The sequence below is a fragment of the Python bivittatus genome, unplaced genomic scaffold (assembly GCF_059951505.1).
Source record: "Python bivittatus isolate LINGU-HERP-01145 unplaced genomic scaffold, Pbiv_v1 ctg000020_np1212, whole genome shotgun sequence".
Classification (NCBI taxonomy): domain Eukaryota; kingdom Metazoa; phylum Chordata; class Lepidosauria; order Squamata; family Pythonidae; genus Python; species Python bivittatus.
Genome location: NW_028277030.1, coordinates 26,441,923 through 26,465,135, shown reverse-complemented (window position 1 = coordinate 26,465,135; position 23,213 = coordinate 26,441,923). Strand labels below are relative to the sequence as shown.

The following is a 23,213-nucleotide window of genomic DNA, read 5'->3' as shown; positions in this document are numbered from 1 at the left end:
TGCGGGGGGGGGGGGATTAAATCACAGTCAGACTTGCAAGATTCTGTTGTTATAGGCAATATTAATAAAAGTAGTTTGAGCTTTCTTGTGGAGTTGATTTCTTGGTTTGGTCTACATAGTGGGGCTGACAAATGCCTTCTTTTTTACTTCTGCCTGAACTCATTTGGCTTTCATTGTCCAGGTATTTGTATTTGTCTCAAGGCACGCATTTTGCTTTTTGTTTTCAATTCCTTTTTTTCTCCTGTAATCCATTGCCTCATATAACATGCGCACGTGCACACACACACACTCACTAACTCACTCACTTATTTCCATTGACTTGGATGCCAGGATCCTCCATCTGATTGTCTTGTTTTTGGCATGTTGTATGGATGCTTCCCTCCTTATTAAATATAACCTGGTGCTTCATTGGATGAAGGGAAGGAATTCCAGATAGATTTTAGAAAAAAAGGGTGGAATAGATAAAATGAAATACATATAGAAAATACAGCTGTCCCAGCTCACCATTGTAAGGTCCACATAATACTGTAAATTATAAATACTTAATATTCTTGCTTTTCTCCCCCCCCCCCAAGCTGTGCTTTGTTGGCATCTTGGCATCTGTTGAGAGGGGGCAAGGAAGGGGTGATCCTTTAGATGTGCTAACCTGCGGCTCTCAACAGCCCCCATCAGGAGTGGACAGTGTGGAGTGCTGGGAGCTGTAGTTCAGCAATCTTTGGAGGGCCAGAGGCTTCAGGGTAAAGGTATAAGGGCAAGATGGTCACTTTTATTGATCTATCAGCTGCTTGGGGAACCTATCCAGTTGAATAACAAGGCAGAACATCATTAACATTTAAACAAAAAATAATAAATAATCAATCAGTCACATATTTGTGTCTACTTGTTTTCTTGTCTTGTTTAGTGGCAATGGCCTTCTGAATATTTTCATCTCTTACTCTTGTTTTTTAAAGAAATGTGATAAAACTGCTCTGTTTCAGTTCCTCTTTATTTTCCTTTAGGCTTCACTGACCACAGATTGTTAGTTTACTTTTAATAGGGCTTACTTGTATTATCTTCTGTTGGTGCATACCTTTATTTCAGGCTGGCTGATCAAAGCGGTTGGCCCTTGCTGGACGTATTCAAACAGAAATAGCCAGAGTGCTTTCATTTGGATTCCTGCACTGAGCAGGGATGGGACTTGTTGGCCTAAATGGCCCCTACTAACTCTAAGATTCAATGATTCATACATTCAAAGACATACTTAGGGACAGAAATCTTTCTGGAATGTTCAGCTTTTGTATTAAAAACCAGAATGTAACTTTACATGGTGCCTGGCATGCCTTTGGAAGTTATTGTTAAAAATTGTAACCATTTAGTTTAAATCCTAAAAATTAATACCTTTGATTTAATAAGTTACTATTGCAGAGTAATATTTATTTTTGGAAATAAGGCATGCTGAGTTCAGCCAGACTGCTGGCTATAAAAGGAGCACCGTTTGCACTGACTTACAGTACATCTTCACTCTCCAATTTCTGGTTATGGGTTTTATCTGTAAAATTCTATGCATATTTTTGGTAATAAAATAAAAGAATGGTCTTCAATATGTTGGTAATCCTTTGGGGATTAGATTTTACAGAAAACGTTAGGCTAAAAGAGAAAGTACAAAAACGGTTACAGAATGATAGGATATTCCCAGGTGGTCCGTGAAGTATAGTCAAATAATACAGCGAATACAGAGTTCATACACAACAGCTAACTCAGTGAATTTTTGAACAAAGGAACTACAAGCATAGTTTCCCTTGCTGACCCTTATCTTCTCTAGCTGGAACAAAGATAAAAGTGTTTAATCATTCTAAATGTTTTAATTTGTTCACCGATGAAGGTATCTATGTAGTATTCAGTCACAGTTTTTTGAATGGCAACAAACATATTAATCATATGGAGTCCTTGGGGTCCTCTGAGCTTGGTTCTTTTCCTGCAAACATTTCATTGCCCGGCTAGGTCACATCTTCAGTGCTAGAATGGGGTGGGATTGGCTGTCTGTTTATATACTATGGCATTCCCTGCCAGTGTTGGTGGGGGTGTGGGTTTTGTTCCTCTGGTAGTTCCTTGATTAGGGTATTGTTCACTGCTTGCTTGTGTGCCTGGTGGTAACCTCTGCTTATCTGGGTGATGATTGCCGGTGAGGAGATGTTCTGGTCTTTTGTTTTCTTTTCTATTGTCTCTTTTGAATAGTGTGTTGATGCTGTTTATCTCTATGTGTCTGTTCGTATATTCACATATGTGAATATGTGTCATATTTGCCTCCATTGATATTAATCATATTTCATGTTTCAGATCAGCCACATGATCTGGAAAAAAAAATGTGGCTGGGCTAATGAGTTGCCCACAGGTGCTACATTTGCACTCCTGCATGTTCCAAAGCACTTTTTTGACATTGGATCAAAGGCACTGCATAGCCCTATTTATCAGCTCTCTAATAAAAGGTCATTTTAATACTTCTCTAATTATACAGGATAAACAATTATAATCATTTATACATTATTATTTATATTTCTAAATTGACAAATCTATACATAATTTTATTTACCTAATTATACTGATCTGCACTCTACTAAAAATCCACAGAGTGCAAGCATCGTTGTCTCTGATATTTCCAGTGGTGGCAGTCACACCAGATCCTAGTTTGCTTTCCCGGAGCATCAATACAATTGTGAAGATTATATTGTGAAGAATACTTTTGCACCCATTGTAAGGTACAGAGTTTGGGGGCATTCTACTTGTCCCTACCTATTACCTGTTCCTCTAGTTCAGTGTTTTTCAAAGTTGGCAACTTTAAGATGTGTGGACTTCATTTCCCAGAATTCCCCTGGGTTGGAATTGAAAAGCACTGCTCTAGTTCCTCACTGGCAGATGTGTTATTAATGCAGTTCTAGTTCAATGAAAGCTAGCCATGGCTTAGGAAATGTCTCTGACAAACTGAGGGAAATCAAATCATGGCATGCGAGTTAGTTAGCTTCCTGGGGCACTTCCAAACATCTTGAAACAGGGCAGGAAGCGCAGCCGCTGCTGAACTGATAAGAAGCCTCCTCATTGAAAAGAAATGCCCTTGCACACACTCGACGGCCATCGTCCTTTCCGAGAAGTGTGCCAAATGTTAAGTGTCTTCCCTGATTCATACATCCTGCAGATGTGTCTCCTTGAATTTCCCTTCCAACTTGGGCCTTATTTTAAAGAAAATAGATGGTCCAAAGGGAAGGGTCTTTCTACGTCAATGAAAATGGACTGAGGTATAACATCCACTGGGGAAGTTATTAGCCGGTAGGTGGAAGTTAGATATCCAAATGCCTACGGGGAGCTCACATGATCAAATGCACTGCCATATCTCCTGAAGTAGTGTGCAGGAAAAAGCTGGGTTAGAACTGGTTGTGTGTGTATGTTAACTTTGAATGTATTGCAGGGCTCTGTTTGTTTGTTTGAAGGAATGTGAGTACCCCCCTGCCCACCTTAGGCATACCCGTGAGGGGAGGAAGGGGGAGGAAATGACAAACAATGCGTTGCCATGTCACTATGCAAGCCCCACCCCTTTTGTATTTGTGATTGTAAGTAAATATGGGGCAGAGCTTGCCCTGTGACATCACAACCCACGTTTTTGTCCCTTTGATAGAAACTTGGCTTGCTGCAGATGCCCCAGTTATGTAGTCCAGTCCAGAGATATTTATTAGCTCAAAGCGGGGTCTTAGGGGTGGTCGGTGGAATGACAGGAGTGTGGTACATTATACAGGTTGTGTATCTATAGGAGAGGAGTTAGCCAAAGGGGAGAGCCTTGGCTTTAACTAGACGGACTCCCTATGCTCCAAGCGCTGTTAGGAGATGGGGTGAAGCTCATACCATATAGAAAGATGATTGGTCTGTGGTCCCTGCTGGAAAGGGGCCCTGGAAAAGGGAGAGCAGCTCTCAGTTCCAGAAGGCAAACTCACTACCCTTTCCAATTTGTGAAATGTAATACTGCAATGCACAGTTTTATTTTAATCTGGCGTTCAGTCCGTGTGTCACCTCATAGATGCTAAGCCAGCTCACAGGTACAAAGGTTCAAGAAACAAATGTCTTAAACTTGCAGACTTTAGAATGAACTTCTCATCCTGCTGCTCTCAGATACACTGGACTGCAAATCCCATTGTGCTTAGCCAACTTTGTCCTTACCCATTCTCACTGGGGATGATGAAAGTTGCAATCTACGCATGGAAGAAATTAGGTTGGGGACAACTGGGCTAATAATACCATTTTCACATGCTGTATATCAAGCTAAAAATAGATTGTAGCTAATGCTTTGATGTGTGCAAAATCAGTTGAACTGATTAAGAAAAAAGAGGCCGGAAAAATACCAGGGTTAAACCGCATGTTACGGTTTGTTGGTTTGTTGTTTGTTTGTTTCATTTTAAGCTGCCAGGTTTTTTTTCCCCAAAGAAAAAGGGACATCAGATCAGGGCCTTGATCTAGAAGTTATGAATACCACGTTATATTATATGCTATATCTAATATAAGATACTTGCGGCATGCTTTTGAATCTATTTTTATCCATTTCTTGTCTTGATAACTTAATCAATGTCTGATGTCTTGAATTAGTCTCCCACTAACTCAGTAATAGCTCATCAGATTTGGTGGTTTGCATGATGACATTTGGGACGATTCAGGGACATTCCAGCTGGTGGTAATCCTGTCAGTCGCACCAGGTAATTTTAAAGCCTTGGCCAAATGTCTTTGTCGGGGCGGTTGTTTCAATCAGCAGTTGATATTATCTTGATTGTAAAACATGCAACCTCACACCCGCTCTCACAGCACATCATGTTGTATAATTGCTTCTACACCCACAGTGCCTATTAGGGCTGAGGAAAGCAGTGCAAAAGAGGCACTTTATGCTTGCACAAACCACCCCTCCTCAAAGCCTTAAAGCCCCATTTCCCCAACTTGGCAAGTTTAAGACATGTGGATTTCCACAGCCCTGGCTGGGAATTCTGGGAGTTGAACTCCACGCATCTTAAAGTTGCCAAGCTGGAGAAGCACGGCATGAAAGCATCCTCTGAAATGCTTACCGTCTTGCTTCCAAGACTTTCTCCAGCTGTCAGTGTCCATGTGTGTATGCACGGGTCTTATCCTTCACTTCGTTGGTGATCTCAGAGGAAACCTCATTTCTGCATGCGTGCACGTGGGTCTGAGGACAGCTGCACAAGCCTTCCAGAAGACACCACTGTTTTAATATGTAACGGAGAGGTGCTAAGAGGCTTTGTGAAGCATCTCCTTGAAGTTTTGCACAGCCCGAAGACCAATGCCAGCCTAATACTGGGCTTTGTGGCTGCCCTCAGGCTACCAGAACTAGGATACAAAACTCCAGGTAATCACTAGATGGTAGGGAACAGATCTTGCGAATGAACGTTTTGCTGCTATCTAGTGGCCACCTACATTTCTGCAGCCCAGATCTAGGACTTGTCCTCACACTCACTTTACCCCAGCACAAAAAGGCATTGATAACCATTTTTAAGAGACGTGTCTTAATTATGTTACCTCCATCTCCTCTCCGGTCTCTTTCAGAAGCAGCCTAAAGTCATATTAAATTGTTCCGTTGTTAAAGTGAAGGCTTCTCTCTTCTCCTGACACAAAACTTGAGATACAGACAACCTATGACAACTTGGGGACTATGCTAGCAATGGTGTGATCAGGGGCTGGGATCTGCCTAGGTCTTGTTGGCCACTGAAATCTGCTGTGGGCCTGCCCCTCTCCCCATCTGGTTGCTGGGCGCTGTTATTGGTTATGTCCCGTCTAAGGACATCACATGTTATCTGTGTTGGAAAATGTGGGGTTTCAACCAAGCCTGCCTCACACGAGCACAAAGGGAGGGGCGGCTCCGCTGCGGCCTAGCTTTGCGGCCTTGTGTGGGCGGGGCTTGGAGCCCGCCTTTTTTCCCCTGTTTCCCTCATTTTCCTTCTCTTCTCCTCATGGCTCTCCACGAGGTAGGAAAGAATCCTCTCTCCTCCTCAGGGTTTTTGTGCTGACATTTCACAACCCCAACAAGCTGTTGGTCCTGATAAGAACAGGTTTCTCATGTCAGATTCATACTAGCTTTATTTACTGGCATGGAGTTGCACCCAGTTCCTTATTGCATCCCTCTTGGGCTACTTCTGAGAATTGCTGATTGCAGGCTCCATCATTAAATGTAATACAGTAACTGCCATTTGGGAAGAGCAAAGCTGCTTTTTTAAAACTTGAGAATATTGATCTTCCAAAAGATACAGTAGATATTGCAAGGTCAGAAAAAGGACACAAAAATCCCGTCTCCCTCCTCCATCCTCCTATACCTCATTGCCCTCTCAGCTGAGATACTGACAGTGAAACAGTTTTCCAGAAGACTGCTAATCCCATGTTCACATGGGGGATCTGAAAGGTGTCTAAACCCTGTCAGGACACATTATGGAGAACAATTGGGTGTTTTCTCCCACCAGCAGGTGACGCAGGGTGGGAAGGAAAGGGTAGCTGGAGAATCCACCAAGTGCTGTCTTAAAAGCATTTCTCATAAAATCTGGACAGACAGCATCACTTGCCAGCCTTGTAGAAGAGAGCCACAGTAAGGCTTGACTGTGGGACAGCACAGATAGACAGAGTTTTCTGCCGGCTCAGGAATGGTTGGAAAGCCCCTTAGCGTGGCTGTGATGAAATGTTCCTAGTCGGTCCCTGCTGCCCCAGCACCTGCCATTTTCTCACAATCGTCTGAGGATGCAAGTATGGGCAGTTGAGCTGGGGCATTGGTCCATTCTTAGCTGCATCTCTAAACCCTCTTTACCTGAACCAAGTAACTGTTAACTGGTTTAATTTGTATTTTCAGGATTTCAAATACTCCTTTCTTTGGAGGATCTGAAAATGAATTATTTATCCTCGTTTGCAGCCAGCATGAGGCAAATGTAACTGTCTCATGGTTTGACTTTACTGGAAAGGCACAGCATAAATTGCAGTGAAAGTTCATCTGGCCTTTAAATTACTTTGTTGTGGTGTGTGTAGTTTTCTTTCCATGGAAAGCGGAAAGATTTCTTCTTCCAAGGGGTGGTGATATGCAGTTGTTGATTATGAATGCATGTGGCTGCAACCACCATCTCCTTAAATGCCTGGTTAAAATGAAATTAGGGGCACCATTTCACTGTTGATTTTGTCCTTCTTGGAGAGTAGGCTTCAGACAGTGGGACTTTGGCTCACATAAAACCCTACAGGGTTTTCCCTCTCCTAGGATGAAACAGGGCAGTAAGAAAGGATTTTTTAAAAAAAGGTCTGCAGATATGTATGTAGAGATGTATTTTACACACACTGAAAATTAAATTAGCTATGTCCAGGAAGGAAAGCGATTGGCCATTGCTTTCCCAGTAGAGGAAGGTGAGTGGGCACAAGCCGGAAATTGGATGGGATACCTTGTAGTCTGGATGGAGTATCTTGCGAGCTGTTGCCAAAGTGCTCAATCCAGACAAGAGTTTCTTAAACTAGCTTAGAGTTAAGTTACCAGGAGCATAGAATGTGAGCAGCTTTAACGCTAAGTTTGAGATAGACTGTTATTTTATTTTATTTATTTACTAAAAAGTATTTCTACTTTACTTTTTAACATAGAAAAGCAATTTACAGAATCCCAGTAAATTTCCCATATCAGTAATTTTTTCTTCTTTTTGCTAAAATGCATTACCAGATGTTTATCTTATTTATTTACATACATTTCAGAACATGATTCCAGATAGGTCTGGGCACTGAACATAAGAAAAATCTGAGTAAGGGAAAGAAACAAATGATACAGGTCCAGAACAACTGTATAAAACCGGACCAAAGCATGCCAAATAAAATCTTACTGCAGCTCACCTACCACCCTGTCCCAAAGTGTAGGAAGACAGCCAGGTTTTCAGTGTCTTGCTGAACGTGATCAGGGTGGGAGCCATATGGATATCCGAGAGAATACTGTGGCAAAGGGCAGGCACTGCCACAGAGAAGGCATGCCTCCAAGGCCCCCATCAATGACGTTTATTGGAGGGGACCTGCAGTGCACCCACTCTGCTACAACTTACTGGACAGGCAGAACCAATATGACTTTTTTGTACCCCCTAACCCCATTTGGTCCTTGGCCAAGTTAGTCCTTCAGTTCATACCCTTGAGGCAAGTGGGATGCTAGTAAAAGCAAATATATGATTCTGGATCACCAGCATTTTAGTTTCTTTTGGAGCACAGTTTTCACAAGATTGCTTAATTCTGGAGGGGAAAATTCTCCATTAATGAAAACATCAGATTAAGAGGACCATTATGAAATGAAATCCAATGAATCCAAGGTGAAGAGGGATAATTGGCTTAAGCCAGTAGAAGTTGTTAGAACATATTAATCAACTTGTCACCCATTTTTTAAAATCAACAGTAATAGTTGCCAGTGCTTTTGGAGGCTAATTTAAAAGCTGGGGGTAATTATCAAAGGTCCTGCATCCATATTTCCCATCACATTAATCACAATTCAAGATCTATATTGGAGGAAGGATCCAGCTACAAAGCAAAATCCATTGTCATTCCTCACAAAAAGGATGGGTCTTTCTTGATGGAGAAGGGCATTGCTCCTTCTTAGCATACTACCCCAAGCACCCTAAGAAAAAGATCAGTTGAAGGAGAGACCCAACGTACAAGGTGATTGAGAGGCAAACCAATGGTGGGTGCACCCATGGACAGCTGTCTCAGATGGTCCTAGAAGCATCACATGCACACAGCCCCACGTTCCTCTGGGTTACAGAATCACTGTGACCAATTTGGCAGGACTCAAAGTATATAATGTGTGCAAATCCACACCAAGGGATAACTGGAGAAGGAAGAGAGGCAGCCTGAGGCAAGCTAGCTAATTACAGGGAAAGGAAAGTTGTGTGTCTCCTTGAATCAAGATCTGAAGCATATGACCTGGGGGTTATGGGGAAGAAGAATCTTCACAAAGCACTAAGTATCCATCAATGCACACAAAATAAGCTGTAACATTACACCATGACCACTGTATGATAGGCATAGAGAGAAAAAAAAAATGCTCTAGAAACATATTGGCTGATATACCCATCCATAAAAGCACATTAATAAAAATAGGCTCATGCTACCTATTTTTAATTTAAATTTATGTTTGAATGGGAAATGTTCTATAGTTTCCATCACATGTACATAAAGTCTATGTGACTGATCTGAATGAAGCATTTCATTACATGGGAATTAGTACAAGGCCTACAGTGCATATAGTCCATTCTCACTCAAAAGTTTGGATTCATTATTCACCCAGAGCCAGAATTAAAGGTGTTAGGTCTTCCCCTAGAGAATTAAGCTCTTGTTCAGTCTGCTGCAGAAGAAAACCCATCTTCATTTCCACATGCAGTCTAAATTTGCTGCATTATGCAGAAGAGCAAAATAATGTGCTAAACTACTGTTTAAATAATATGTGTCAATGTTACAAAATTTCTGTAATTCTAGGAGAAAATCGTATTTTCTGGTCAAGGACATTTTCTGTTAGATTTTCTTTTTAAAACAGATGGCCATTTTGTTTTTCAAAAAGCTTTACACAAGGCCTTTTTTGAGATTTACTCCTAGAAGTTTTAGATTTATGCCATTGTTTTCCATGAGTCGTTCTTATTTCTGCTATGGGAAAAACTAGCTACTGTTGCCCAGATAAAATCTGGACACAGCATAAAAAGATACAGGGGTGTAGATCTTAATAAGCATCTGCAGCAATGCTTACACAGTTATGTGAAAAATATTTGTCCAGTTTAGATTTTTATGACTGCGTTTTTTGCCACTAAATATCAGATCTTCTTGTGGATTCTAATGATATATAAAGGAAGTCTGAGTGAAAAAATGACACCCAAATTTGGTGCTTGTTTTGTTTATTGCATCACCACATCCAAGATGATGAAATTCATACTTTTTCACCAGTATGAAAAAGTAAATGCCCCCCTTAGATTCAGTAACTGGTTGCATGGCCTTCAGTTTCAGTAACTACAGCCAAATTCTTCCTATAATTGGCGATCAGCCTCTCTCTCCCCACTCTATGGGAATTTTAGCCTTTTCCACTGTGACAACTGCTTCAGCTTAGTAACGTGAGGTTTTCTAGCATTAGCTACTCATTTCTGGTCCTGCCACAACATTTCTAGGTCTGGCTTTTGACTTGGTCATTCCACAGCATTGTGTTTGTTCTTCATCTATCCTCATGGATTTGCTTGCACATTTGGGACCGTTGTCATATTGCATAACATACTTATGCTTCAGCTGATGAACTAACATTCCCAGTTGGATTATTTGATACAGAAGTGAATTCATGCTTCCTTCAAGGACAACAAGTCACCCACATCCTAAAGCCACAAAGCATCTCCAAACCATGTCACTACCACTGCCAAGCTTGATAGCTGGTATGAGATTCTTATGGTAGAAAGCAGTGTTTGGTTTCTATTCTATATAAAGACACTCATGTACCCCCTCCCCATTCCACTTTCATCTCAGCTGTCCATAGATCTTTCCTTCAGAAGTCTAGAGGGTAGTATCAGTACTTTTTGGCAAACAAGAGACAAGCAACATTGTTCTTCTTAGTGACCTGTGGCTCCTGCCTTGCTATTCTCCCATAAGCCATTTTAATCCAGGCCCTTCATGAAGGTGACATCATCAACAGTGAATTTAGCCAAGGTGAAAGAGGCCTGAGAATCTCTGGTTGTTGTGTTGGAGCTCTTAGTGACTTCCTGGACAATTTTATGCTGCACTCTTGGAATGATTTTAACAAGAGAATGCATTTTAAGAAAATTTACTACTTTCCCAAATCTCATTCCAAGACTGTGTGTTTGACTATGAATTGGTTAAAGCCCCAGAGTTCTAGAAATGGCTTTGTAACATTTTCCAGACTGGTAGGCTTAAATCACATTTTTTACAGGGGTCTTCAGAAATTTCTTTTGAGGAGGGTTATATTGTGCCTTTACAGTTTGTGTGGTCAGAACTTCATTCTGATGGGGGAAGCCAAAGATTGTGAGATTGCCATACTAGCTCTGACTACTAAAGTACTTCACAAGTGACCCTAGTTATTCCTTCAATTTACTTGACTGAGCAAGGGAGGGGGGGCAGATACTTTTTTTTACTAATTTATAGCTGGATCTCATGTGTTTTGTTTTCCTTTACTAATGAACTTTCAGCTTCTAATGCCTCTGTATGGAACTCAAGAAACCCATAAAATATAGCTGAAGCACCATCTCGGTTTTTGACTGCCAACGTAAGGTCCTCTGTATTCCTCTTCTAAGTACTTTCCATGTAGAAAAATTGCAGAATGGATATTTCTCCCATAAAACTAGGATTATATCCAGTGATATCCATGCTGCCATCAGATTCTCCTCTGATCCCCTATGCATATCCCAAACCCTAATCCCAAGCTCCTGAAAAGGTCAGGTTGAGTAAACCATTCTTCAAGGAATCACAAATAACCATGTTATCAAACAGTCAGTGGTTTCAGTTGTTTTCCTTCCAGGCAGCTCCCTCACTTCTGCCTCTTACTTATCCAGGTAATCCTTACATGACTACTTCCTTACCTAAGACTTTCCCTCCAAGACAGCTAACAGCTAATTGGTAGTAAACTTTGGAATCAGCTGTGCTCATAGCACAATAACCTGATCTAGTTGGCAGCCAGGGCCCACTAAGGCTATTTGAGAAGTCTCTTCCCATTTGATTTAGAATTTTCTGATTGGGCATTTTGCTCCTAGAAGCAAAACCTAAATATTATCACCACCATCAACCCCACCATTCTTTTGTGTGTGTGTGTGTGTGTGTGTGTGTGCCATCAAGTCACTGGTGACTCCTGGTGACTGCCTGGACAAGTTCCTGCAGCTTTCTTGCCAGATTTTTCAGAAGTGGTTTGCCCTTGTCTCCTTCCCAGGCTAAGAGAGAGTAACTGGCCCAAGGTCACCCAGCTGGCTTTGTGCCTCAGGCTAGACCTCAGTCTCCCTGTTTCTAGCCTGGTACCTTAACCACTACATCAAACTGGCTCTCCACACCATTCATAGCAAGGATCAAAACTTTAAAATGCCCCACTGTTGCATTCAGATGCCACTTCCTATCTTTCTCTAACTCCACCCCGCATGCCATCAACTCACTCTGCTACATGACAGAACTAGCTCAGAGACTCAAGATCTTATCCCAAATCCAAACCAAGTATATTAACACATATATACACAAAATGGCAACAACAAAATCAAAGCAGTTTTTCCAGAAATTCACTATAATTTAACTGAACTCATTTAACAGCTTCAGGAAGGTGTTTGTCAGTTCTGAAGTGACATGTTGTACAATGCAGTTTTTAGTCTGCCATCTAATTGGGGGGCAAGGAGCATTTGGATCTAAACATGTCTGATAAATACAATAAATAATTATCCTAAATGCATTGCTAGAGCTGCTGCAGTGGAACTGAAAGAAAGGCCCAAGTGCCTCATCAGCCATGGTCCACAGCACTGAAGAGAGAGTTCTTTCATTTTAATAAATTCACTTTTAAAAAGGAATATTTCTTGGCTCAAGGTGTCATAGGCCTCTCCTGTGTGGGGCAAGGAAACCATTTAACACCCATGACTGCTCTGAAAAGTACATATCTGATTATTTGATTTGCATCTTTAGTATCAACAGGGAGACATGAGGCCCTTTAATAGTTGTCTGCTCTAGCAGCTGTTTTCATTTCTGCTGGTTTTTCACCTCCCGCCCTTTAATTTTTGACATAGTTTCACTGAAACCTGGTTGTTAAAAGTGCAAAGCTGTTTTGGAAAATCTTTGGATTAATAAAGCAGGCCAACTTCCATTCATTAGCTCTACTCTTTTCCTCTGAAGCAACAGAAAACAAGTAAATCTGTTTCATGCTCTGTGCTAATGCGATGGAGATCTACAGTGGTTGAGAACCACATACATAACTGAGTAAACATATATTTTAAATGTGTTTCCAGAAGCTGCTCAAGTAACACAGATTTTGACTCATCTCATTAATTTGGACTTTCTTGCTCTAATGAGGATAAAATTAGGACAAGCAAGGAATCAAAGAACACTTAATACACAGAAAGAATTGGGTCAGTGATTCAGAGTCCCCAGTTAGTAAAACAAACATAAAGTTAAGAATACATCATCCCTTGTTACCACAGCATAGGCACTATTCAAGCAATGGGCAAAACATTATTTTTTACTCCTTAATGGAACGTTGCAAAGAAATTCCGTAAAGGAAATGATGTAAAGGGAATGGGGACTCTGTCAATCTGTCAGCATGATCATTCTCTAAAAACGGAACAGTATGGGACCAAATCTGGTGTGGCTAAAGACAGGAAGATTGAGTTCAAAAATGGAACTGCAGAAGACCCCCGCCTTCCAAATTACCCCAATACATCCCTAAAAAAAAAAGCAGTTGGAGAGTGTTCCAGAATGGCAATCGCTCCATTCTAAGCCCCCTTCCCTCTTCTCTCCCAATCACATGTATGTAGCCCACCCTGTGGTTCCTACTGCACAGATACACACACACACACACAGATGCAAAGTGAGGTAAAGCACCCACACAGATACAACCTTCTATTTCAATATCCTGAATTCAGTACAGATGCCTCCTATGGCCACTGCTGGTAAAGGGGTTGGGAAAAAATCCTAGAAGCTGTGCTGTGCATGCACTCCCCACCTTTGTTACACGATAATAAAGGCCAAAACATTCAGGCTAGAATGCACTTTTCAGTGGTGCCTGCTCTCCCAGAAAAGAGAATTAGATGAGATACTAAAATTGCATGTGGTTTATTCACTAAAAGGTTACCAGAAAAGAATATACAGTAGGTGGGTTTCAGGAGACCCTGCTTTTATGGTAGTGGTGTTCGCCTCGTTCTGATGAGAAGCCAGCTAGTTAGGTTTGAAGACACAGGAGTCACTGTAGGTTATCTAAGAAATAGTGTGTGCATGAGTGTGTATCAACTAGCTGTAACTGCAAGTAGAAAATAAATCAGATGAGTCCTTTGCTGACTTCACTGCTGTTTGCCTGTTACCCCAACCATGACACATGGCCATGGGAACATTGTGCTTTGGGCTGCTTTGGGGCCTCAAGATCTGGGGGCTCACAATCATTAATGGAACATGGGTTCTGGATTGCATCAGTACATTCTGTAGGAGAATGTCAGGATATCTGTACATGAAGCTTAAACAAGTGTGGGACATGCAGCACCCTGAACAGACAATTCTACAACAAAATGGCTGAAGTAGAAGAAACGTTGCATTTTGGAATGGTTAAATCAAAGCCCTGATGTGAACTAAAAAAAATATTGTGGGATCACCTGAAGAGCTCGTGCAAGATAGCTAATGTGGGTGATTGAGCAATATCGACAGCAAATGGGTTGAAGTCATTGCTACTATAGGAGGTGTCACCAGTTACTAAAGCTTCACATACTTTTCCCAATAAAAACATTGAGTGAATGTTGGCTCAGTGAGTTCAATGAAGACAAGATAAAGTACATTGTTTTGTGTGTTGTTTAACCACAACCTCTTTATTAATAGGATTTAGATGAAGGTCAGATCCCACTGTAGGTATGTACTGCAGGATTCCTGAAGTTCTAACGAGTTCACAAATTTTCTTTCATCAATGTGAAAACAACAAAGGAAAATCCCAGAAGATCCTAGTTCTGAAGTCTTTATGTCACTGTCCTGCCCACTGAAACCCTTAGCTATCTCCAAACATTTAGTGTGGCTCCTAGCTACTAAATTTGTCTACTCCTGCTCTAGACAATGAGCAGTGACTTGTGGGTACATAAACTTTTTTTAGGAAAAGAGAGCTATTTGCTTTATTAAAATAATATCTTGAAATACAGCTGGAAAGGAAGATGGTTTTGTATTCATTCTCTGCATTTTTAAAACTAAACATGGCTATACCTCATGATCAACTCCATGTAGATTTTTCTGGGTGAGCTTCTCTAGAGAAGTCCAACTATATTTTTCCTTACTACAATTTTCAATAGTTTTATTTTTGAAATGAACCTCAAAAATTTTTCCCTTTCTAGCTTTTCCACAATTGTTTTGTTTTCTTCCAAATAATTCACTTTTATTACATTCCTAGAGAAAATGATGGAAGGAGTGTTTATTCTGACAAATGTATGTCTCTTCTGGAGGAAAAAACCTGTTGGTAAGATACAAGTACAAAGGGTGGAGAAAAGAATTGATTAAATTTTCCCATCTAAAGTAGAAGCTGTTTTAAAAGAATTCATAAAATCTCAGTGCTCAGGCACAGAAATGTGAACACAAAGCCTGAGTAAACTAACACCTGGCTATTTAAAAACTGTGCTGAAATAAAATTCACATTGAAGATATAATTAATATTTGATAGACTGCAGGCTCATCAGCTAATCCAGTATCTGTCAACAGTGAAAATAAAAAGCAGTTACAGTAGGTGAAATATATGTAAAATCAGAGCAGATATGAAACTAGTACTGAATGTAGGAAATAATTTTTTAGATTCTGTTTAGCAAAATTGACATCTATGAATTTGCATACAAATCTCACATATAATGATTTAAATTTAGCTCCTCTTCAGGATCATGAACAGATTACTGTCAGGAAGAAGAGCTTTAAAGTAAATCTTTACTTTTCTTTTGCTAGAATAAAAGCTTACTTTAACTTCATCAGTTGGGAAGAAGTGAAACAAATGTTATCTTAATCGCTTGATTCCGTAAATATATATCAACATGGTTACGTTCTGTTGTTCATATACCATAAAAGTATGGCAAACTTTTCTGGTCCTTAAGATTTGAGCCCTTTGAAATACCGCATTACTATTAATGTTTATTTTTTAAAAGGTTGAATCCAGTTCACATAGCAATGTACACTTATGAGCCACCACACACAAGGTTATACAATAACCAACTGCTGTCTCTTCAGAAACATTACTGTAATATGCCTGGTACAAACAGGAGATTCCCTATGACTCCCCACATCATACAGTAATTAGACTGTGGATTGTTCTCCTCTATCGTAGTGGATTTGAAGAGGTCTTGATTTTTTGTCCATGAATTAAAATAAATTTCTGAGTCCCCAAAGGAAAGAAGCAGAATTACTCTATCAATGGAAGCGTCGCCTTTTTCCTTGTTTACTTCTGAGATGGCCAGCTGATCGCCTGAGTTTTCTCCTCTCTTCATGATGGTGTTTCTCTGCTTCTTGCTGTTTTTTATGTTGCTCAGACTGAAAAAAGTTACAAAAATTACCTAAAGACAATAGCTTACATCCAATGAAGTCCCTTCTACCAGTAGAACAGATATCTTTTAGTGGAAGGGAGAGACAAAATGGTGCCCCCCCTCCATTTGTATCTTTTCCCTTCTCCACCATCTTCACTTATGGGTTAGGAAACATGTGGGGGAAGGGGAGAGAAAGCAAAAACTTTGGGGGTGTGAGTCTGTTCATTAAATTTGCAATTAGCCTCTTATTCCTATAGGAGAGAGATGAGCAGTACAAGCTTGCCAAAATTAAAAACAAAATAAAACTTAATAAAAAAATTATTAATGAGCATAAAGTAAGTAGATAATTGTTTTTTTAATCTACTCATAATATTAAGAGATCATAGCTAAGTTTAGCTGCTAAAATCATAATGTCTGTTTTGGTCCATTATGGAAAGAAACAAGGCTGTTTTGTTCTAGATGTAGATCAAAATGCAGTTTTTCCAGGGTGTGGTTGGAGGAAGAGTGTGAAAACCCCAAGGATGAGGAATTTCCTTGGTGATAGTATATGTGGACATTGTTGGGGAGGGAGGGAGGAAGGAAGGGCCTGTGGGATATGCTGTGCTAAGACAGTGGGGGCTATAGCAAGGGAGACAAGGAGGGAAGGCAGGCCAGCCCACAGGCCATGTGGAGGAGAAGGGGACAGAAAGAGTAACTAAACATGAGATTTGCCCTATTTGCCCCATAAAATCATTCTGGGATCCCTTTGGATTTGCTTTTGTCAAAATCCAAAATCAAAATGTTCTGGGTTTTGTTTCTCCTGGGTTCTCCAAAACTGTTAAGCAAGACTTGAAAAATGCAATAGTTTGTTTCACGTTTAAAACAAAACATACTTTCCATTTTGTGCATACCCCAAAGTATCAGAATAATATGACAGATCTTTACTTATTGAACAAGGAATAATGTATTCAGGGAGTAAATTGCTCTGCATTCTGAGCAAACATACATAGCCTTGAATGAACTCTTGATTGCCCTCTTTCTAATTGTCAGTGTAGCATTGTTATATTTCCATTTCAATTGGTTTGAAATTCATTTTTAGAAACAAGTTTTTTAAAATGAATTTTGTTTGTCTGATTTTTTTGTTTTAGAAGTGATGATTTTGGGGCTGGCTTGGTTATTGCTCTTTGCATAGCTCTCTGCCTGCCTTTTGTATATAAAAATTCAGTAAATAAGCACTACAAATATTGATACCCGCTTTACTGATGCCACTACTCCTCTAGCAAGAACATGTTTTATCATTCCATAATTTCTTCTAAACATTAGCTTGAGTATGAATTATATGTAGCACAGAAATAATCCACTGAAACAATGATCAGTGTGTTTTATGCACAGCATTTCTTTTCCATGGTTACTTCTGACTATGAAGCAACCCAGAATGCAAGAAACACACTATGATGTAGTGTAGATGCAAAGGGAAACAACCAACAGAGGGTTTAAAAGCACACAATATGGGGAAGTGTATTTTTTGAGGGAGGAAATTGTATTAAAATGTGACTATCACCCTTCTCCTGCCCTTCCAGACTCTAAGAGCTGGCAAAAACCTTAAAGATGTCTACAATTACAACTTACGTTATCAGGCTGAAAACTCCTAGGGTAGCTACCAAAAAACTTCCTAGAAGCTAGTTAATTCACCAATACAGTAAGCCATCTGAATACAGTAACAGAAGCAAAATTTGCCTTCTTGATAATTTAAAGCCTTTTTTTAGTTTATTTTAAACAAACCTAGCTTTTATAGCTATGAAGTCAATCCAAAAGAGGTATAAATTATGGTCTGGCTCCTAAGAAACTGCTAGTAGTGGATCTTAACTCATGGACCAGAGGTTCCTAATTCCTTCCTCTTGTAACTGCATATAAAAGCTACTCTTCGTGAGTGTGGGATGAAACCTGCAACAAAGCAAAGATGGGTGGGAAGGACTGCAAGAAAATTGGAGAGCACTACAGGTATGTGTGGGGGGTGATGGTGGTGAGAACATAAAAGAAACCGAGATCCATCCTATTCCCATTTCTGCTTTGGCTAGACTTCTGCAGCAGCCAAGTTAATACCCAGTGGAAGCATAATGCCAAATGGATCTAGCTGTCATAACACAGATTCAATCAGACAAAGATTTAGTCCCTTGCATAGCCTGATGCCCCTTCCCATAGCTGGTGGCAGCAAAATAAAATATGCAAAACAAAGAGAGAGAGATGCAAGTCTGCCAAGTTAGCCCAGCACAGACAATTCAGCCTTAGAAACAATAATCTGCCTGCCATGCGCAAGAGGAAAGCGGTGTCATCAGAAGGCCCATTTAGTACTTCTACTGTATTGGTCTTAACATTTTTAAATTCAGGATTTATGCTTACCTTTTTTAATTTAAAGGTAACTTGTTTACTTCCTACAGTGGTATCATGAACACTAAGTGCACCAACCCTCTCTTCAAGTTGCAAGCGATCTCCAAGTGACTTTCTGCAAAAAAAGATGAGAAGATAAAGTCAGCATCTACTTTTATGATCAGCATATCATCCCCCATAGTAACTATGTACTTCGAGAGCAAATAAAACAGAAAATAACCAGGGAGGGAGGGAGATATTCTTTAGATTAGGACAGGCCAGTGGGCTGACTGGCTAGCTGGCTATGGATCCTATGACATATCAACCTAAGACCATATCCAGATTTAAGGGGCCATGATGCTTGTACAATGATGCCACATGTGCCTTGTGCCTTCCTATGCACAGCCCCATCATAATTTCTAGGGAGCTGACAGAGGTTGTAGTTGCACCTCCTTTTTTAATTGGTGTGTAAATGAGTGGATGAATTAAGAGAAATCCTTCTTCACTATGTCTGTATCTGGGCTATGAAATCAATTGTCTTTAGCAGAAATCTGAAATCATCAGTACATAAAATGCACATCTTAATCATGAGCAATGAAAAAAGTGAGGACAAATCTAGGGAATGCAATAGAATGGTAGTCTTACTTCATTAACTTTTGCTTTTTGGCAGTGTCTTGGAAACTTCTAAATTCTTCCCCAGCTTTAATCTCATAAAACTTTGGTTCCAGGACTGTTTTCTGATCCTCCTTGAACCTTTCCTGCCGTTTTACTTTTTCCTCTTGGCATAGAAGTCTGCGCTGTTTCCTGACCTCTTCAACCCATCCTTTTTCATCATCTGAAGACTCAGAACTTTCTGCATCACTTGGTTTTCCTTCTGGCTCTTCCTCTTCTTCCTGAAGACAAAAATAGTCAAGTTACAAAAAAAAAAAAGAAAAAGAAAAGAACTAACATTCCTTAAACGAACCATTTACCCAATTAGGAGTATGTGATGCTTTACAGATGCACTGTTTGGAGAGGACTTTAATACAAGATTGGGGAATACATTTTCAATAGTATGTCTTTATTGCTAATTACCATCCCCACTGAGCTACTTCATATTACTACATCTACAGTTCTAGATGGGATATAGAAAGATTAACACCCGCCCCTGCCAGAAAAGGGACAAAATATATCCAGTATCAATTAGATTTAATATTCCTATTGTTGAAAGGAGAGAAAATGACCCAAGACTGTTAGGAAGCAAAGTACGGGTTACATCAGCAGATTTCCTAATCTACTCTCCAACTGCCCAACCTAAGAAGCAAACATCTGAAATTAGGAACCAACCTATCAGGAAGCAGAGAGAGGGAAAATGAAAGAGAGACCCATCCCTTGGATTTTTAATAATCCAACAAATAAACAACAACAACCCCTTCCAAAGATAAACAGTGGCAAGAGAAGACCAACATAAAAGGATGCATTCTTAAAAAACATTAAAATATGCCAAAGCTGGGAATCTGACATACATGGGAGCGTAAATCATTCCACAGCATATGTGCTACCACAGAGAAGCCTGGCTCCATCATATCTCCTAGCAGCAATCTGCAAAATTGTGGCATAGAAAACAGGGCTTTCTCCAAAGACTGCAGGTGCCTGATGTATCTTCAGATGTTTTTTAAGATAACCTGCTACCAAGCTATATAAACTCAAAACTTGGAACCAAGCTTGGTGGCAAAGTGCCAGCTAATGTAGATCTTTTAGCAGAGGGATGATGGTGAGACGCTCCCATTAGTAACCTAGCCACTGCATTCTGCACCAATGGTACCCTCTGGACCACTCACAAGGGTAGTCCTGCATACAGCATGTTATAGTAGACCACTCTTGAGGTTACCTATACAATGAATTGCTGTGATTAACCTATTCTTCCCGAGGATTGGGCACAACTAATCTTCTAGTTATACCAGTTAAATTTATAATATGCTTCCTAGCCATGAAGGTAACCTGATCCTTCAGCAAACAGTGATAGATCCAGAAACAACCCTAAACTGCATGTTTGTTCCTTTAGGGGGAACCAGCCCAATCTAGAACAGGAAGATCTAATTTCTATATGAAGAAGCAGACACTCCTAATGCTTCAAATTTATCATGCACTGATATTTTCACCCCTTGTAAATATTTTAAGGCCACCTCCTAATTGCATGTGACCACGGTGCATACTGCATTCCCATTCAGCACAATCTCTCTGCACTTTTCAAAGTATTTGTGCTCAAAGTACAAATACCATGTAAAAGAGAAGGCCCAGTTTGTTATGCTTTATTGGCTGTCCATGTGTGCCTGTTCACAGCAAGAATTGGATGTGTATGTAAGAGACAACATAATTATTCCAAATCTTGCTTGGGATTCTTAGCACACAGTAACTAAACATGTGGTGGGGATAGGAAGGTTGGAAGGTTAAGAAAATATGGTTCTAGTGCATCCTACTGGGATTCTTCTCAAACACTATAAATGAATTGCATCTCAATTTTTATAAATAGCTATTAGAGAACAGTAGAAAATCTCAAATTCTCAGATTTTACCTCTCCCAGGGCTTCGTGATGCTCTAACATCTTTAACTTCTTCTTCCTTTTCTCACTTATTTTAGAAACAAGTGGATTAAGCAGCCTAAACTCTTCACTCTGCTCATCCACCTGGAAATCAGGATTCTCAAACATGATTTTGAAGCGGTCATCACTAAGAATGCTAGGCATTTTCTGGAAGAAAAATGAAAATGAAGTTGAGAAATGGTTGCATAGCTTAAACCTTTCCAAATATACCTGCTAAATGCATTTAGATTTCCAAAGACTTTTGCAGAGCAAGAAGAAGCTTTGTGAAATAAATTTCTATTTTTTTCTCCAATGAGCTATCCATTTTACTCATTTATTCATTTTACTCATTTACTCATTTATTCATTTAATAATTTATTCATTTACTTCATTTATTCATTTAACATTATGCTAAGTCAACTTTTCCAGCTTTTTAATAATTTGCTTGGGGAACTATAATTTCTTCATGTGTTCTCTATCTGATGAGTTTTTATGTTTAAATGATCATTTTTGTTTTACTATCAGTTGCTTTGAGTGCCATTTGTGGTGGAAAGGGAGGATATAAGTTAAACAAATTAAAACAAATGCAACTTGCAAGTTTGCAGCGGAAGAAGGAAGCTGTCAAGCAGAACGTTTTATGTGTTATCTTCCAAATTCTTCTCCAGTCCCTGAAATTTCCACACTACTTACCTAATATTAGGTTGACTTACACTTACTTACCTTATTTTAGCTTATTTTTTATTTCATTTTTATTTCATTTGTTTTACTTATTTAACTTATTTTAATATTCCTATTTGCACATACATATAGTTCAAAATAAAAAGGTTATTTTAAGATCACCGTGGCAGAAGGGATGGGGGATAGCTGTGTTGAATGTACGAGTTATAGTCCTCAATGGAATCCTTTGGGGTGAAATTAACAGAACTTTTCTGTAATGACCCCATTGCTTGTAGAACTTCCTTCCAAAAAGATGACAGGCATCCCTTACTCAAAACTGATTATAAAGACATAGTTGGTGTTTGGTGTGTAAATGTAAGTGTAAGTGTAAGTGAGGTTCTTCTAAGGTCATAAGGTGTCAAACTTTTAATTTCATACAGTAATTTAACTGCTACCTTTTGCCTGGAAAAACAGCACACGTACATCGAACCCAATGAATTGGGTGCTGTTGAACTACTCTCAGCAGCCCATCAGCATGACCAGGGAAGAGGTCCCCATTCTTACCTTAAGCAGATTTTGTTAGAAAATCTGAAGCCCAGCCCAGTCAAGGCACCCAAGATTTAAGCAGGGTTCGCATGGCAATGTCTCATTTACAAACTAAAAGGCAGTTTCACCTTTAAAGTAAGCTATAATTTTAATTAAGATTACAATATTTTGACAAAGCTATTTAATCACTATTTGCTTTTTAGGAGTTAGAAAAAGGTCATTTGAGCCTGGCTGCTGGAAAAATACTAGCACCTGGGAACTAATCTTGTCTAACAACTTGTTTGGACAGCTGGCCAGAAAGGAAAATTCTTTGAGTAGTTAAAATTGCTCTAAAATATGCATTAAGAGTAACTAACAAGAATATTACTAACATAAACTGCTTTGTCACCTATAAGGAGCCAGAAGTTGCTGTGGTAATTTATTTTACCTATAAAATAATTTAAATATAAAGCCCAATTTAAAATACCAAGAGCACGATACTCAAATTGATCAAATAATTGCATCATACCCGGCCTATTGTACAGATGACTAACTTTTAGTTCATATCACTTAAAACAGTTTGCACTAGCCTTAATCACTATTAATTTATTAATTTCAACTTTTCTATACAGGGATGTGTGTACTGCACTCTCATTCATTTCTGATTAATTATAACACAGGTACATTTTGGGTGACAGAATTCAACTTAGCAAATAGAGCTCTTTTAGTTCAGTGATCCTAGTACCATCTCTTACCATAATCTCCAAGGATTAGGGATGGTATCAGTCTTGGCACTGCCAGCAGAGGCCCAGTAATGGAGATGTCAGGAGTCAAATTAGGACCTTCAAAGTTTCTGGTCTCCCCTGAACCTATAGCCCTCCATCACCCCACACATATTCAGACACAGACATCTT

General features: G+C 39.6%; 1 protein-coding gene across 1 annotated transcript in view; it reads right to left on the bottom strand.

Annotated features, from left to right (window-relative positions):
* Positions 1 to 14,485: 14,485 nt before the first annotated feature.
* NOL10 (nucleolar protein 10) overlaps positions 14,486 to 23,213 on the bottom strand; it is a 47,780-nt gene continuing 39,052 nt past the window's right edge. The window contains exons 18-21 of the mRNA XM_007423598.4: positions 21,112 to 21,285; positions 19,203 to 19,450; positions 18,591 to 18,693; positions 14,486 to 16,218 (exon numbers count right to left, since the gene is read on the bottom strand). Of these exons, the coding sequence (XP_007423660.1) occupies positions 16,099 to 16,218; positions 18,591 to 18,693; positions 19,203 to 19,450; positions 21,112 to 21,285 (645 nt within the window). The 3' untranslated portion in view covers positions 14,486 to 16,098. The remainder of the gene's footprint in view (positions 16,219 to 18,590; positions 18,694 to 19,202; positions 19,451 to 21,111; positions 21,286 to 23,213) is intronic.